The sequence below is a fragment of the Zeugodacus cucurbitae genome, chromosome 4 (assembly GCF_028554725.1).
Source record: "Zeugodacus cucurbitae isolate PBARC_wt_2022May chromosome 4, idZeuCucr1.2, whole genome shotgun sequence".
Taxonomy (NCBI): Eukaryota; Metazoa; Arthropoda; class Insecta; order Diptera; family Tephritidae; genus Zeugodacus; species Zeugodacus cucurbitae.
The window spans coordinates 28,592,204-28,610,384 of NC_071669.1; the positions used below are offsets into that span (position 1 = coordinate 28,592,204).

At 36.0% G+C, this 18,181-nt stretch overlaps 1 protein-coding gene and 1 long non-coding RNA gene across 8 annotated transcripts in view; one reads left to right on the forward strand and one right to left on the reverse strand.

The window, feature by feature from the left end:
• Positions 1–18,181, reverse strand: part of LOC105218998 (uncharacterized) — a 65,995-nt gene that overhangs the window by 2,484 nt on the left and 45,330 nt on the right. For 4 of the 7 annotated variants that reach the window (XR_008471147.1, XR_008471148.1, XM_054230408.1 and 1 more), the window contains 2 exons: positions 12,324–12,472; positions 59–451 (listed from right to left, as the gene is read on the reverse strand). Coding sequence is in view for 5 of the 7 variants with exons in the window: in XM_054230408.1 (XP_054086383.1) it covers positions 59–451; positions 12,324–12,472 (542 nt within the window). In the remaining 2 variants the exon portion in view is untranslated. The remainder of the gene's footprint in view (positions 1–58; positions 452–12,323; positions 12,473–18,181) is intronic. The other 3 variants (XM_054230409.1, XM_011194912.3, XM_011194913.3) reach the window with 3 other exon arrangements.
• LOC114804824 (uncharacterized) lies at positions 1,180–7,197 on the forward strand. The gene is made up of 3 exons (XR_003752942.2): positions 1,180–5,239; positions 5,297–5,524; positions 5,594–7,197. It is a non-coding gene; the product is annotated as an uncharacterized LOC114804824 (long non-coding RNA).

Sequence of the window (18,181 nt, forward strand, 5' to 3'; positions counted from 1 at the left end):
TAAATGAAAACATAAGTTTTTAGTATTTCATTTTATTTCAAGCTTATATTTTTCGTACCCGGTGTATTGGATATGCTTCGATCAGAACATGGCGTTTTGTGATTAAGTAAGCTTATATTATTTATGGGCATTATTCGAGTTTGATACCATGTGACCGTATTTTGATCAGTTTTCACCGCTTCCCATGGCATAGACCAACGTCTCATCTGGCTTTCGACATCTGTTGAATTTTCATCTGTTACTTCTCCAGCAGCGGCCTCAGACCATCTACGTTGCCCGTTCAACGGAAATAAAGGAATGTTAAATGGGGACCTCCCTCCTTTACAAAATGGACTTTTCATTGCAAGCAAGTGCCCTGGATTTGGTAACGGACCTTTCGTATTTTCAAATATAGCCTGAAGTGGCGAAGGTCCGCGAGTGGGATCCATCGAATCTATAAAATATGTAAATACTATTATTTATTGAAACATAAAACCAAAGTATGCGGTAGTTTTAATATAAAAATATTTTAAAGCTATCTTTTTACTACAAGTATTGTTTTAAACAGGCGTGTGAAGATAACTGTTATAACTAAATCGATTACTTGCGAATATTTTTAATTTTCTAATATATAATAAGACTAGCAGCCCGCTCCGGCTTCACACGCGTTTAAACAAACATTTAAAAAGTTGTAATTTTTTACACACATATACACACCCTGTCGTACATATCTGTGGCAACTAATCATAACAGCTTATGTCTAAAAAGTGAGTTTTGAGACAATAAAGGTTTTGTGTCAAATAAATTTTGTTTGGTTTTTATATAAAATTTTTAGCCACAGATAAAGATACACATTCATTTAGAACAAAACTGTTAATAATTAAAATAAAAACTGTTTTATTATTAAATATTCGATGTTTTGAACTTAAGATATTATGAACAATTCAGTTTTCAGTTAGATCAGGGTGAAAATCTAGCGATTTCACTGTACTTAAATTTATATAGAACTCTCTATATATTTCATCAACTAACGGTAGCATATCTAATAAATCTTTTTTTTGTTTTCGTTAATTAGTATTGGGGACTCATAAAATAGTTTTAAATCTTTAATATTCACCCTATTGGTGCCCCGCTTTACTATATTTATAAAATGGAATGGTTCTTCTTCATTGAGCGATTTTTTAATTGTATTTTTTGCCGACATCGTCAATTTTCCGCCAAGTAAATAACTGTTTAGCAGTGTTTCCAAAATCATAATAACTAAAAACGGGTTTTTCCATCCAACGGATCGAACAAATTGTAACCAATCACGAGGATGGTGTATTTTTAATAATGTTTTTTTCTTCTTTTTTTCGATTAGTGCATAGTCGCTATCACACTCCATGTGAGTGTGACCAGGCACTAAGAATTTGTGATCTATAGTAGTTATATTGCTGTCCATTTGCGCAAAAATTTCAAACATTGTTGCAACGTAACTATTTTTATTTTGACCTGGACAGCAATCACTATAAAAAACTACGTGTTTTGTATTAGAGTCCATATTTTGAAGATGGTTAAAAACACAGGAAGCTATCTCATTTCCTCCTCTTTTTGCTAGAGCTCCATGCCACATATAACATATTGCTTGATTGGTCTCAAGATCATGAACAGTTAAATTGAATGTCCATAATGGTCGTTTGTAAAAAGACAAGGAAGTCCTCAACATTGGTGTTGGCAGGCATTGCTGAAGATCAAAACAAAACAACTTAATACGCTAGACAGACGGCAGAGTTAACTCGGATTAACTACGCTTTTAATCAGTTCCAATTTTGTGGGTGACAGACGGCAGCAAAGCGAGTTATAAACTCCCATAACAGCTGATTGGCAATAATATTTTCATTTTGGTGAAATAAAATTGGATAGAAAGGAAATATTGCGGTTGTTAGCCGCACAACTACTGCAAAATCACTAATTATTAAAAAAATTTACATAAATACGTTATTATTAAAACTTCCATTTTAGAAAAAATTAGCATGCGTATGTTTTTGTTTACATTTAATTGAAAAACAGCTGTCAGTATTGCATATTTTCATTCACAATAGATAAAAAGCGGCCATGTTTAACAATGTTGCCAACGAAAATGACACGAACTCCCACTAGCTCTCTAAAATTTTGAGGATTAAATGGGAGTTAGTAAACCGAGTTAACTGAGATAACTCTCGAATTAACCCCGATTAAAGCTGTTATTCCGAATTAACGCGCCGTCTGCCAGGGGTATAAGTGAAGCATCTTTCATAGCTTTTGCCTTATCAACTTTCTTCGCGTCATATGCTTGTTGTGCTTCACTAAGATGATGTGCTTGTTCTGCTTTTAGAGAATCAACCTCTTCTACAACTGTTACCTTATGTTCAAGTAAGTCGCATTTGTGGCAAGTATCAAGCTTGGGTTTTTTAAATTTCAATCCTACTTGATTAAACAGCCTCGAAAATATTGTTAACGCCACATAATGGTCGTATTTCTCGCAATATAAGCGATGCATTGCTGCCACCGATAGATCACTTGGAAGGTAACATAATGATGTATCACGACGACTATAGTGCGACTCGTATGATGGAAAACTGTTAATGAATTCAATAATTTCGTTTTGCTTATTAGATGATAATTGTCTGGCATTTTTGTGTGTCCCACGCATATCTGTAAATCCAGTTCCCTCAATTTTTGCTGAGATTATGAACTGATTTTATGAACTGTTCTGACTCGCACAAAGTAAATCTAAAGCATTTTTGGCATACTGATATTTTTTCAGTATTCACTTCTAAAAAATAGTTGTTAGAATAATCTCTTCTTCTTGGATTTACAGCAGACTTAAACCGCTTAATAGTTTTAGTAGTCTGCAGTTCAATCAACGCAGCAACAGCTGCTCTGCGCAAACGATATGACCCGTGTGTCCAATAAGCCTTATGTATTTCTTTTTGCTGGTCATAAGATATTTTAGAAGCGCAGTTTTTCCTGCAAGCTTCCAATTTACGCAATACCCGCGCGGAAATGTAAGATTTTCCCTCGTTTCTCAGCTGCTTTGCAAGTTTATTTGACGATACTGCATTATTCGCAACGCTTGATGTGTTTTCCTAAATTTAAATTTTTAATACATAATTTCAAGCAATAAATGTGTAATATCACAAAACTATTTACAATATCATGGTTAGTATCACTTAAAATTGAATTCTGATCAACATCATCTTCATCTGCCGTATAATCAACTGTTAATGAATTCAATAATTTCGTTTTGCTTATTAGATGATAATTTTCTGGCATTTTTGTGTGTCCCACGCATATCTGTAAATCCAGTTCCCTCAATTTTTGCCGAGATTATGAACTGATTTTATGAACTGTTCTGACTCGCACAAAGTAAATCTAAAGCATTTTTGGCATACTGATATTTTTTCAGTATTCACTTCTAAAAAATAGTTGTAAGAATAATCTCTTCTTCTTGGATTTACAGCAGACTTAAACCGCTTAATAGTTTTAGTAGTCTGCAGTTCAATCAACGCAGCAACAGCTGCTCTGCGCAAACGATATGACCCGTGTGTCCAATAAGCCTTATGTATTTCTTTTTGCTGGTCATAAGATATTTTAGAAGCGCAGTTTTTCCTGCAAGCTTCCAATTTACGCAATACCCGCGCGGAAATGTAAGATTTTCCCTCGTTTCTCAGCTGCTTTGCAAGTTTTCTTGACGATACTGCATTATTCGCAACGCTTGATGTGTTTTCCTAAATTTAAATTTTTAATACATAATTTCAAGCAATAAATGTGTAATATCACAAAACTATTTACAATATCATGGTTAGTATCACTTAAAATTGAATTCTGATCAACATCATCTTCATCTGCCGTATAATCAATATCTTCTTCATCTGCCGTATAATCAACATCATCTTCATCTACGGTGTTATCACAAGAATTAGCAACTGCGGCATTTGCCGTATTATTAGTATTGAGCCCGATTTTATTATTATGTTAGTACATAAAGTATCAATAAATACAACTTCTATTTCAGTATTATTATCAGCACATGTATTATCAGTTAATAAAGCATTCAATAACTCTGAAGAAACACTTTCGTTAAAAATATTATAATCCATTTTTCTACGACACTACTCGCGCCAGCACTTTCTACAAACTGAACACAACAACTTATGTTTGCAAAAAAATTCCGAAAGCACACACTAAAAACAACCTACATGCAGTTAAAGTACTGTTATATTTCAACGGCACTTTAACATAATAGCCTTAGTAGAGTTAAGATGTTTTGCAAAAATGAAGATTTCAAATATCGTAAAAATTAAATTTTGTTATAAGAACGTATGTTCACTTAAGTAGACCAAATTAAAGCAGGTCGTTGTAATATAAGAGCTTAGTTAAATATAAATTGTTTTTTTATGAGCTATAATTTGAATCGGCTGTTAGTTATTCAACTTAAGTGTGTATAAGTTTTAATGCACAAACATTTTAATATTGATTAAACTACCTTTAAAAAAATTAAGTGGAATTAATATGTTGTGGCTAATGTATTATTTTCCAAAAAGAAAAAATAAAATAAAATGTAAATGCGTATAACTTCATCAAAAATAACATTTTGTAATTGAAATTTGGCTCAGTGCTAGAACATGAAGAGGAGAATTAAAATATGTAATAAAATCAAAAAGCACTTATGTCGACTTAAGCCGTAATTATTTGTTGCCACAGATATGTATTTCGAGTTGCCCCGTTAAGGTGCCGTCTAATTGATTGGTGTGAGGGGCGACAATGCGACAATTTTCAAATAACTTAAATTTTCAAACTCGTGATATCTTTCAAATTGAATAATTCAAAAAGTTATATATTAGTATTAAAGCAGTCTTATATATGAAGTTATTTATTTTGAATACCAAAGTATAAAAAAGCAGCTTTTATAGCGCTGGTATTTAAACATATATTTTTTAATGAAAAAAACAGTTATTGTGACATAACTATAATAGTTAGACATATGCTGTCGTGATATTTTTTGTAGATATTGATATGGTATTTAATATTAGCTGTCATCTTGTCTATAGCAGACAGCCAATCGAACAAACTTTCCAAATTTTCATACGAACTGGCAGCACTGAAATCGAATTGTCTATACTTGAGCACTGAACTCTTTGACAGTTCGCTAATAAAACAATTAAATTTTCAAAGTTGAAAAAGATAGAATCATTTTATGTTAAAAACGAAAATGGAAAACAATGAGTATTTTAATTTGGTAAGAAAGTTTTTTTAAACATATGTAATGTGTTTATACTAATAAATTATTGTGCAGGTTTCTCAGTATTTACAAAATGAAGAGGAGCTTATGATTGGGAGTGCTGGTATACGAGCATTTTTAGATGAAATGCCATCTAGCTTCAGCTCGGAATCTTCATTAAGCTCTGAGGAATTGGAAAGGGGGGAAACCTCTAAATGACAAAACTTTTGCGAAGTCATTGAAGGTTATGGCGAGAATGAATTCAAATCGCACATGAGATTGTGGCGTTCGACCGTTTAATAGGTAAGTATTTATGGACGCATATTTTCATTTTATTGACTTAAAAAATTTATTTGAACATTTTACTTTCAGAGAAATATACAAATAGCATTGAGCCCAAATCAAATACTGGTGGAAGAGAAATTGTACCACCTAGAAAAAAATTGTTTATTTATATTTGGTACAGGAGTAACACCGTCACTTTTCGGCAGCTTACCAATTTGCATGGAGTGTCTTCTTCTAGCGGATGTGACTAGTTGGGTTATATCGATTTCTCACGAATACATACGGTGGACAAATAGTACTGTCGCAGTTGCAACAAAAAGGAAGTTTGAGGCAAGATGTGGTTTACCAAATGTAATCGGTTACATAGACTAGACTCATTCGTATAAAAGCTCCTTATTTCCATATTTCGATAGAAAGCATACATATAGTATAGTGCTTCAAGCAGTTGTGGATAGAGACCAGAGAGCTGCAACGGATATATCATTTTCGTGCACACTCGAATGTCCACTTTGATTTTGTTTGATCAAACTTTTCGGTATGAATACACGTATTGATCGCTTGGAGACATGTTCAAAACGAACGAGCCTTTCGCGACACTCGAAACACAAGCATATATGCTTGTTTTAACAGAGTGCCGAGTTGACACTCGTTTGTGAACGAGCTGGCACTCTAACCCGATCGTATTGAATGTGATCGAGTCACACACGAGTGTGCACAAAATTTCAGAATATGTATGTATGTAATTGGCAGTCATGCTATTATTGCGTAGTGATTGTCAACGATTATTAGTTTTGTTTGTTTTGTTTACTTTTTATAATTCATAATGACAACGATAGAAAATTCGGGTTGTGAGAACATTTCCAATGGCACAAACACCTTATCTGGTCTACACCTGAAATTTGTGATTTAAAAAAAATTAAAATATTTAAGTGCAATGAAATGTTTTTTATTTATGATTTATGAATTAATAAATAAAATAAGTTTTGAGTGAATTCTATTCTTAAATTGAATTATTCTTTTATAATATGTACTATGTACGTCTAATATTCAAATTATTCAACCAAAAAAGCTAAGACAGAACGCGTCATCCCGACGCCAACATACATACATATGTTTATCTATTATTTTTTGGTCTTCGAGTGCCACTCGAGTGTGTCGATCACAATCAACACGTGCACGACACACCCGAAAATATAATATACATAAAATCCGAGTTTGCTGCCTGCACTCGAAGATAGGACCGTCTTGATTGTTCGTTTGCGTTATTTTCGCTTCGGGTTCTAAACTCGATCGAACACGTGTTTGAAGAGTGTTACGACACACTCGTACCGAATTTAAGCTAGTGTGATTGAACACACTCGAACATACCCGAAGCTGCTCTCTGATAGAGACCGACCGATTAATTGGCCTTGGTATCGGCATCGGCTATTATTTGTCGATTCTTTTTACTTCTTTTACCCTAAAATAATTCAAAAATTTTGCACTAAATTGAAGTTTCTATTTAGCACTGTTAGAAAGATTCGATTTATGTCAAATATTCAACGTTTGTTTAACAACTTGTTGAGATTTTGAAATAATAGCTGTAATCGATTGGTCACTTCTCTGCTCGTTATCTTTGGGCGCTGCTCACCTGTCAAAAATTGTACATGTGAAAGCAACAACATAGTTATCTAGTTGAATTCGTACAGGAGAGTATGTAAAAATGCTATCGCCACTTGCTGAGTGCTGATAAATTTTGTTTTACATATGTAGACTATTCACAATGGTAAAAACGACTCAAAGGACAAATTCTAGATAAAAATGATAATACAAATAAATATTTTTGTTGTTTTTACTTTGAAACACATTTTAATATATTAAATAAAATGTAATGCATAGACGCAGCTCGAAACAAAGAGACTAAAAAAATATTTTTGTGCGGATTTAAGTATTTCTCCACCTACGAAAATAGTTCAACACTATTGCGCATGATTAAGAGGCCATTTTAGCGCAGGCTTGCACCATAAGTGCTGCCTGTCTTTTTTAATTACAAGATAGTGCGTTCTTTTGTCTTCTCTATAACGCTTGGCCAATCGATGACAGCTAATGTCATAAAGCCACTATTATAGAAGCATTCGTTACTGGGAGAGTCTATTTTTAAAAGTTAGTGCTTGTGTTCTCCATAATATATGTATGTATAACTCTCGATGATTTAAGTATTGAAAATTACCAAGATGAAGATTTAGAAAACAAATTACAAGACGAGTCCCACGAAATTCATCAACAAACAAATAGTAATAAGCGAGATGAATTATTTCAATATTTGCACCATAACTTAATATAAATAAAAACATGAAATTTAAATAAAACAACTTCTTTTTATTTCAAATTGCTTTATTAAATTCAGTATATGAATGAAGCAAAATAAAAATTTCAGGAATTCATTATCTTAAAATTATAAAAACATCAAAAATTCATTTAAAATATATATATATATATAAAAGCAGAGTGTATTCAACAAAGTGAACCAGGTATATGACATATCACAATTTTTTACCCGAATGTGACATGTTTGTTGCCATTGATTTAACCCATACATTTATTCAAAAATTCAAATTTTGAAATTCAAAGAGCACACGTCAAAAAACACAAGGAAGGTTCGACATCGAGAAGCTGCAATCACAACCGACAGCCGAACGATTTTTTACTCGACTTGCACTCCTGCTCTCTTCGAGCACTCATCAGCATCTCGGTATTACGGAACTGTGGGACGGCATATAAAGCTCCTTACGCACAGCTACTACTGCCGAAACAATTGGCTTTCAGAAATGTCAAAAACGCAGCTGGTATGATGAGGATTGTCGCCTCGCAGTGGAGAGAAAACAGACTGCCTACCTTGCAATGTTGCGATCGACCGTAATTCGTGCGGGATGGGATAGATACCGGGATCTGAAGAGGAAAGCGAGACGCATTTGCAAACAAAAAATGAAAGAGGCCGAAATGCGTGAGTATGAATAGCTTAACAAGCTGGCCGACAGAGGTAATGCTCGAAAATTTTACGAAAAGATACGGCGACTAACTGAAGGTTTCAAGACCGGAACACACTCCTGTAAGACTCCCAGAGGTGCATGCATCAGCTTCTTTGCCGAATATGGTCGGAAGAAAGTATGCCCGACGATTGGAATCTCAGTGTACTCTGCCCAATCCACAAAAAGAGAGACCCAACAATCTGATCCAATTACCATGGGACAAGCCTCCTCAACATCGCTTAAAAGGTTCTATCGAGGTTCTTTCTGTGTGAAAAACTAAAGCCCACCCTCAACAAACTGATTGAACCTTATCAGTGGGGCTTTAGACCTGGAAAATCTACATCTGACCAGATATTCACCATGCGCCAAATCTTGGAAAAGATCCGTGAAAAGAGGATCGACACACACCATATCTTTGTCGATTTTAAAGCTGCTTTCGACAGCACGAAAAGAAGTTGCCTATATGCCGCGATGTCTGAATTTGGTATCCCTGCAAAATTTATACGGCTGTGTAAGCTGACGATGAGCAATACCAAAAGATCGGGAAGGACCTTTCCGAGCCGGTCGATGCCAACCGAGATTTCAGACAGGGCGTCTCATTATCGTGTGACTTGTTTAACCTGATGCTGGAGAAAACAATACGAGCAGCAGAGCTAAATAGAGAAGGTACATTCTTCTATAAGATTGTACAGCTGCTGGCGTACGCCGATAATATCGATATCATTGGAAACAACACCGTCGCTGTTAGTTCTGCTTTTTCCAGACTGGATAAGGAAGCGAATTGTATGGGTCTGTAGGTGAACGAGGACAAGACGAAATATCTCTGTCATCAAGCAAACAGTCAGCGCATTCGCGTCTTGGCTCCCAAGTCACTCTTGACAGTCATAACTTTGAAGTTGTAGGTAATTTCGTATACCTAGCCAACAGCATCAACACCAATAACAATGTCAACCTTGAAATCCTACACAGAATCACTCTTGCCAACAGGTGCTACTATAAACTGAGAAGGCAATTGAAAAGTAAAGTCCTCTCGAGACGAAAAAAACCAAACTCTGCAAGTCCCTCATCATTCCCGTCCTACTTTATGGTGCAGAAGCGTTGACGATGTCGGATCATTTTGATATATATAACCTTATATCTAACTCGTTTAGTTTTAGGACTTACAACCAACCGTTATGTGGACAAAACTATAATACTCTCGTAGCACCTTTGTTGCGAGAGTATAAAAATAAATGCCTCGCACAGTACCAAAGTTACTGCCTTCCCTAAATAAAAGCGTTTACCGCTCAACGTTAACGTCGATGCGCCATCCCTAATTAAATTACTTGAATTGTTGTTGTGAATTTTTTTTTGTACAAAGAAATTTCGTTTTCAACTTTACTTCGCAGCCAACTTTACTTCTTAACTCGCTGAATAAATATAAATTTTCAACTGGTCTGCGTTGCCGTCGCGTTATTTCGGTATGCTTGATTTTTTGCCTAGGAGGCTTCCAGTAGGTGACTGCAGGGATGATTTCTGCGACAGCATTACGTTATGCTCCTTGACAGGGAGCATACGGGCCTCATTGTGAAGGTGCTCGACCGGAGACATCAAGAGGCAACCTGTGGCTGTCCGGAGGTCGGTATTTTGACAGGTCTGAAGGTTCATGATCTGCGCCCCACTGCATCCTGGCGACCATATTGGGGCTGCGTAGTTTAGGACCGGCCGGCCGATTGCCTGGTAAGTTGTCAATAACGTTTCTTTGTCTTTACCCCAGGTGCTGCCAGCTAGCGACTTGAGAATTTTGTTGCGACTCCTTCTGGTGGTTGAGGGAGTTTCGAAATGTAGAAATTAAATAGTAAGGGGGTTAGGACACCACCCTGGGTACCGCTTGTTTAATTCTTCTTTGCTTGGATGTTTGACCTCGAAACGTTACGCATGATTGACGACCGCTCAGGTAATTAATGGTTCACCTCTTCATCCCTAGAGGTGGCGAAGATTGTTCGATATATTCTAGTTGTGTGGATGACTGTGTCAAAAGCTTTTGACGAGTCCAGCGCTAATAGGAGGGAGGTTTTTGATTTATATCATTAGTTATCTGGGCGTTTATGACGCTAAGTGCTGTGGTGGTACTGTGCACTTTACGGAATCCATTTTGGTGCTGTGCTAGGCTCAAGTGATGGGTGAAGGTAGAGAGTAACAAGGTCTGAAGTGTCTTCACTACTGAGGAAAGGAGAGTTATCGGACGATAGGATTCTCTTGATTGGCTGGTTTCCCTGGTTTTAGTAGTGGGACCACTCTTCCGGTTTTCCACGAGTCAGGTGTATTAAAAGTGGTCATAGAGTGGACGATTTGGCCTTTTTGATGACATTTGCAACCTCGCCGCTAGTAGGTAAGTAGTGCGCAGTCTTTTGGCATTTTACGCAGCCGCCGGGTAACATATCTTTTCGCCTTATCCACCGGGTGCAGTGTAAATTGGCGGCTAAAATAGCTCGTGCACTTCTTCGGGTCCAGTGGAAAAATTTGAGTTGAGGTTTTTCGATCGAGACAGGCAGATGTTATGCTATTTATCAGACCACCGCTAGCGATTGTAATATCAGACGAGCTATTACAGGTGCTCATAATTCTGGTGGGGGCTTCCACAATCATGGTGCAGAATGTCGAATGGTCAATCTGTTCTGGCAGCTCCATCCCCCGAAGATCATTTGCCAGGCAAGAATGCCAAAGATCGTGAAGCGCGTTATAGTCGCCAAGTACCACTCGGTTTTCACCTCGAAGCAACGCACCGATGTTCGGGTGATATCCTGTTGGTCAACATGTAACTTGGGGCATGTAGAAATAAAATATTTCGAGCTCGACATCGCCTGACCGGATAGCTATGCCATGACATTCTAGGGTAGTATCCCTGCGGTCGATATCTCCATCGATTAAACGATACTGCACTGTGTTGCGCAAGATGAATGCTGAGCCACCACCATTGTCTCCTTACGTATAACGTTGAAACCGGCACAGCTCAGATGATCTGAGCGGCCGTTTAGCTTGGTTTCTTGGACCGCAGCTATCACTACGCCTTCCCGACTCATTAACTCAACTATCTCCTCGATCTTACTCTGGAGTCCGTTGCAGTTAAATTGTAGAAGCTTCGTTTGTCTCGGTTGGCCAGTGGTGATCCTGGGTGTGAGGAAGTAATGTACAGGTGTTGATTGTTACTGCTGCAAAACACACACAAAATTGTCGCACTCGGGTGTTGTTTGGCGACTCCAATTTGGTTGTTGCGCAGGCAGACTCCTGCAGCATGGGGCAACGAGTGACTCACTCCATTCACGTGTGGTGCGCAGGCCGGAACACGTCGGAAAATGACACCAGCCAGAGCAAGAATTGCATTTAACTGACGTTCCGATGTATTACGGTCTGACACACGCAACTCTTGGAACCGGGTTTGGCTCAACGCCAGCGCGGATAAAATGGATAGAGAGCAACCCTGCTGCAAGGTGTTGCTCAATTGATGACAATTTTAGACTAGAACTTATCGATCCAGTCAGGTCATCGATATAATAGCCCTTGGTCGGATTCGAGTCAATCCCGGTGTCGCGGAACCGGCTGTTGTGGGGACTGATTTTTTGCCATTCATTTGCCTCTGCCACTTTTATTTAGAGAAGGCACATATATCAACAAAATATATTTTATATACTTGGTTTTACACTCAGTTAAAAAATTTCTGAGGGCATAACTACTAAAGAGTAGCAATCGTAGCAAGAAACTCCTTGAATTGGCAATACATTTACTGTCAGGGATAAATACGGAACACATTTTCAAAATATTATACTTACTTGTGGATTGATCTAGTTGCTGGCCAGTTAAAGAACTTTGGAAATGTGACCGCTGATCTGTTATGCAACTACCTCTAGAAGAGTCTGGCTTGCTAATTCCACCAAAGTTCGGTGAGGGAGTTTGAGATCGAGCGTCAGTATTTGATCTACTAATAAATATATAAGTTATATGGATAATTTTCTTAAAATTTATTATGTTCATATGCATCAGAATAACAAGGTATAAGCTTAGTGAACGAATTGCTATTGTTTAAAAATTTTAACAGAATGTTGAACAAAACTATCGTTTAACAATTCTGATGGTTATAAAAAAGAAGAAACGTAATACATTCCGTATGTTTATCCATATTAATATTATAAATGCGAAAGTAACTCTGTCTGTCTGTTACTCTTTCACGCCTAAACTGCTGAACGGATTTTGATGAAATTTGGTATGGTGATAGATGATAATTTAGAAATGGTCATATGCTATAAATAATCATGCCATGGTTCTTAGGGTAGGCAGTAGGCAGATAACTAAATTAAGTTAGTGTTTTTTTATGGTTTTTGTTGGGACTTTTGCTCATTCACGTCTAAACGGCTGAACGGATTTTGATGAAATTTAGTAAGGTAATAGATGGTTACCTAAAAACGGATATAAGATCAAAAAGATCACGTCATCGTACTTAGGGGGTAGGAAGTAGGCAGAAAACTGAATTGAGTTAGTGATTTTTTATGGTTTTTGTTGGGACTTTTGCTCTTTCCCGTCTAACCGGCTGAATGGATTTTGATGAAATTTAGTAAGGTAATAGATGGTTACCTAAAAGCGGATATAAGATCAAAAAGATCACGTCATCGTACTTAGGGGGTACGAAGTAGGCAGAAAACTGAATTGAGTTAGTGATTTTTTATGGTTTTTGCTGGGAGTTTTGCTCTATCATGCCTAAACGGCTGAACGGATTTTGATGAAATTTACGGAACGAACGGATTTTAGATATTAATAATTAACATTTTGTTTTACTTCTAATTTACAGTTACATAAATATAATATAAATATGAATTGCTGTTCGTTAGTCTCGCAAAAAGTCGATAACGGCCAAACCGATCTGGCTAATTTTAGTGTTCAAATATTCGTGGAAGGCCAGGAAAAGATTAGACAGTGAGTAAATATGGAAAAATTGCGAGGAAGATAATAATAAGAGAATTTTATTCGAGTTGACAAGAAAAATATAAAAAGAGAAAACAAAAAGATAATATTTTGAAGGTTATCATTGTTGCTTTGTTAAAATATTTTTGCTATAGTTCAATTGCATAAGGTTGTGTCGATAGCCCAAAACAATTTGTAACAAATAAGGAAAGGCTAAGTTCGGGTCCAACCGAACATTTTATACCCTCGCAATTTATTGATATAATTTTATTAAGATAACATACAATTGTATCTATATATTCGGCATAACGTCCAATAGAAAATCATCATATATAGTATATGAGGGCTGATGTAATTCCAGAACCAATTTTACTCATTTTCGGGAATAGGGGTATCTTGGCACCCGTTAGTAGGCAAACAAACGGCACATTCGGCTTGAAATTACTCCTAAATTGCAAATGAACGAAACACCAGTCGGCAAAATCGCCAAAAATTGCGCTATAACGAAGATTTTCCAAATATTCAAGAAGTCGCTGGAGGTACTGCACAGGACTTTAAAAGATCTTGATTGTCGATGAACGTTATTGGTGGAGCCAGGATTCTGTTAGTAGGTGATTTACGCCAGACTCTTCCAATTATTCCTGGATCAACTGTTACTGACGGGCTAATCGCATGCCTAAAATCATTTAATTTGTGGCGACACATAAAGAATCGCCAATTAACAACTAACATATGAGTGTTTTTGCAGCAATATCAAATTGGGATTGTAGAATCAGTTGGAAATGGTAGGGTCGCAGTTGACACCTCGATAGATTAATAGCATTTCCAACAGATTTCTGTCACTTCATTGACTCGAAAGAGAAGTTTTCCTGACATGAAACCTCAATATAATAACCATAAATGATTGATTGAATGACCTATATTGGTGGTAAAAAAATAAATCGATGATCTTAATGCCACAATTTAGAATTTCGGTCCAAGAGAGTTGACACAGCTACAAACCAGAATGACGTAGTCAATTATCCCAAACTATTTAAAATTGCCTGAACTATCAACACTCACTTTGCAATTAAAATTAGTGTAAGTTGTCATTATGTCAAGCCAAGATTGGACCAACTTAATTTAATGTATACCTTGCCACAAAAACGAGTGGCCGGGTCTGCTAGTCTGAAATAAATCGAAAATAAATATGTGCCCGACTGTAAAGTGAAAAATTGTATTACGATAATTCCAATGGTGCTTGATTTATATGTATATTGTTAGGTGAAAGAGTCTGATTATGGTTTAAATTTAAATAGCACGGACGAATGGACCGACAGACGGACATTCAGAATTCAACACGTCATCTTAACATCAAACCGAAGTGGTTATGAAAACAATAAACGAAATAATATTAAAATAACATACAAATTTAGCGGTTCAGGAATTGATTCAGATTTTATCCTGCCAAGGGCTGACCTTTCGGCGATCTAACTCTGTTTGGATCGGTAAGTAGCAAAATATTTTTCTCATCTTCTCAACAACACCTAGCGTCAGCGTTGATATTTATACTTCTGGTGGATTGCGCCAAAAGGTTCCATCCAAACCAAAAATAATAGAGACTAGATTGCATCACACGAGTATCGATGGCGACACACAATTCAGAATGAGAATAGGCACCACGGAATACTTTCAAATGTGTATGTAATTTTTAAGCAAAAATGTAAACCTAAATAATAATTCTTATTTTTAACACAGCTATGATAGAATAATATCCATTTGCTCTAACAAAACGTCGAGCATAAAAACGACCAACGTTCTATATTTTCGTATTTTATTTATTTAATTTTATTATGATAACATACACTTTGATCCATATATTTGATTCTCTATTATAACAAAAATAGTATAGTATATTAGTATATGACGGCTGGGGGGTAATTTCTGAACCGATTTCAATCATTTTAGCCACCAAGCTAAATTTTATTCAAGACTATCCATCCACATAATTTATTTTCATATATGTACTTCACATATTATCCGATATCTACATACGTTATAAAGCCCACCGGATGTTTGAAAATCCCAATACTATGTATATGGAAGCTAGGGGAAGTTACGGACCGATTTCCGACAGTGAGGCACCTTATTAGAAGAAAAAATTCCCTCAGTGTTTCCATAAAAAACATCGTCCGATATATTCGGTAAAAAAATATGCATAGGCTCTGAGGCCTTTATGTGGGATATTTGGGGCTATTAAGTTCTATTAAGACATTTTCATTGGTTATCTATGCTACTTTTATAAAGAAGAAAGATTTGTATGTACATATGTATGTTTGTAATTAATAAACTCAAAAACTACTGTGATTTAAAAAATAATTTCACCATTAGAAAGCTGTATCACCCTGAATAATATAGGCTATATTTATTGCTGCAAAGGATTAGTGATCCATCCTTATTAAAACTTAACTAACGTAATCCAAGGTTTATAAAAAAGTACCCTAAACCGTTTTTCGTCCGTCGCATGCGCTACGGAAACTATTATTGAATAAATGTATGTTCTACTATATTAAATAACATAACAATATCTACAGCATATGTCTAACTATAATAATTATGTCAAGTTTTTTTATTAAAGAAATTTATTTAAAAGTTCCTGCGCACATGTTGCCACTCTGGATATTTGGATATGGAAATAAAAAATGATCTGTCACTAAAAAAGATCAGAACTGATATTCAGTTCTTTTCAGAACTAAATCCATCTTATTTAAATTTTTTTCAGTAAATAATATGTTGTAACTTTTAACTATGCGAACACCGCAGAGACTCGAGTATTTCTTATAATTTTTATACTCTCGCAACAAATGTTGCTAAAGAGAGTATTATAGTTTTGTTCACATAACGGTTTTTTGTAACACCCAAAACTAAACGAGTTAGATATAGGGTTATATATACCAAAGTGGTCAGGGTGAAGAGTTCAAATCCGAATGTCTGTCTGTCCGTCCGTCCGTTCGTCTGTGCAAGCTGTAACTTGAGTAAAAATTAAGATATATTGATGAAACTTGGCACACTTATTTCTTGGCACCATAGGAAGGTTGCTTTCGAAAATGAGCAAAATCGTACCACTGCCACGCCCACAAAATGGCGAAAACCGAAAACACATAAAGTGCCATAACTAAGCCATAAATAAAGCTATGGAAATAAAATTTGGTATGAAGGATCGCACTATGAAGGGGCATATTTGGATGTAATTTTTTTGGGGAAGTGGGTGTGGCCCCGCCCCCTACTAAGTTTTTTGTACATATCTCGCAAACCAATAGAGCTATATAAACCAAACTTTCTGCAGTCGTTTTTTTTAGCCACTTCCTAATACTGTTCAAGAATGAAAGAAATTGGATCATAACCACGCCCACCTCCCATACAAAAGTTAGGTTGAAAATTACTAAAAGTAGGTTAACTCACTAACGAAAAACGTCAGAAAGACTAAATTTCACATAAGAAATGGCAGATGAAAGCTACACTCAGATTTTTTACAAAATGGAAAATGGGCGTGGCGTCGTCCACTTATGGGTCAAAAACCATATCTCAGGAACTACTCCACCGATTTCAATGAAACTTGGTTTGTAATAGTTTCCTTACATCCCAATGATATGTTGTGAAAATAGGCCAAATCGCTTCACAACCACGCCTACTTCCTATATACCAGAACTTTGAAGGCAATCTGAATCGTTTACTTTACAATATATAAAGTAAGTACTAGTGAAGATATCGGTGCAGAACTTTGCACAAATACTATGTTAATAGTGTGGCTGCCCCATTCTAAAAATCGCCGAAATCGGACCATAGGTTTTTAAGGCCCCATATATCGAACACGAGGACATCGGTGCTTCTAACCTAATATTATGGTTTCCATCTTTCAATGGACTTTATACAATATATATGACGAATATGTGGGTCAAATTGTGTATTATATAATATTAATTAAGTTAAATAAATAAATTGCGAGAGTATAAAATGTTCGGTTACACCCGAACTTAGCCTTTCCTTACTTGTTCAATTACATTTTTATATCGAGGCACTTTAATTTTTTTGTTTTCAAAAAAGCGCAAAAGATCTAGATCTCAACTTTCTGGAAATAGATCCCAGGCGAGGATATCAAAAAGACTCCGTGATGGGGAACCTTAATCTGTAACTGAAAATCGTCTTGCTAGTCATTTTCTTCGCATCGCAATCGCGTGTCAGAGGGTCAAGTAACAAGTGATCGTAGCAGCTTGCTGAACAAAATTTCAGAACCTCCTAAGTACGCGCTTGAGATTCGGTACGGCTTGAAGAACAAAATATTAGAAATATATAAATAGCTATACCATTGACAAACACGACACTTATCGCGAGGATCAGCCATTTCAACCTAACCTAATCTACTTAAGATCTTCACCGAATTATTCCACTTTTAATGGCAAAGCATAATTTGTTGATGATATATATCGTAATGTATTTGAAACCCGGATACTAATATATTCGTTATTCGTTTGGAAGAAGGGCAGGAAATTGGAAGATTTTACTTACTTTTAATCCTAAATACCACCGGACCATTTTAGACAATTGTTGTACATTGTTTTCGAAATTTATCTTTTTAAATATACAATTTTTAGTGTTTTCCAAAAGTCTAACTATTTATAACTCTTATAGAATTTGTCATACAATCAGAGAGAAAGACAACGGGCATCAAAGACTAGAGGTTGTAATCAAGTTA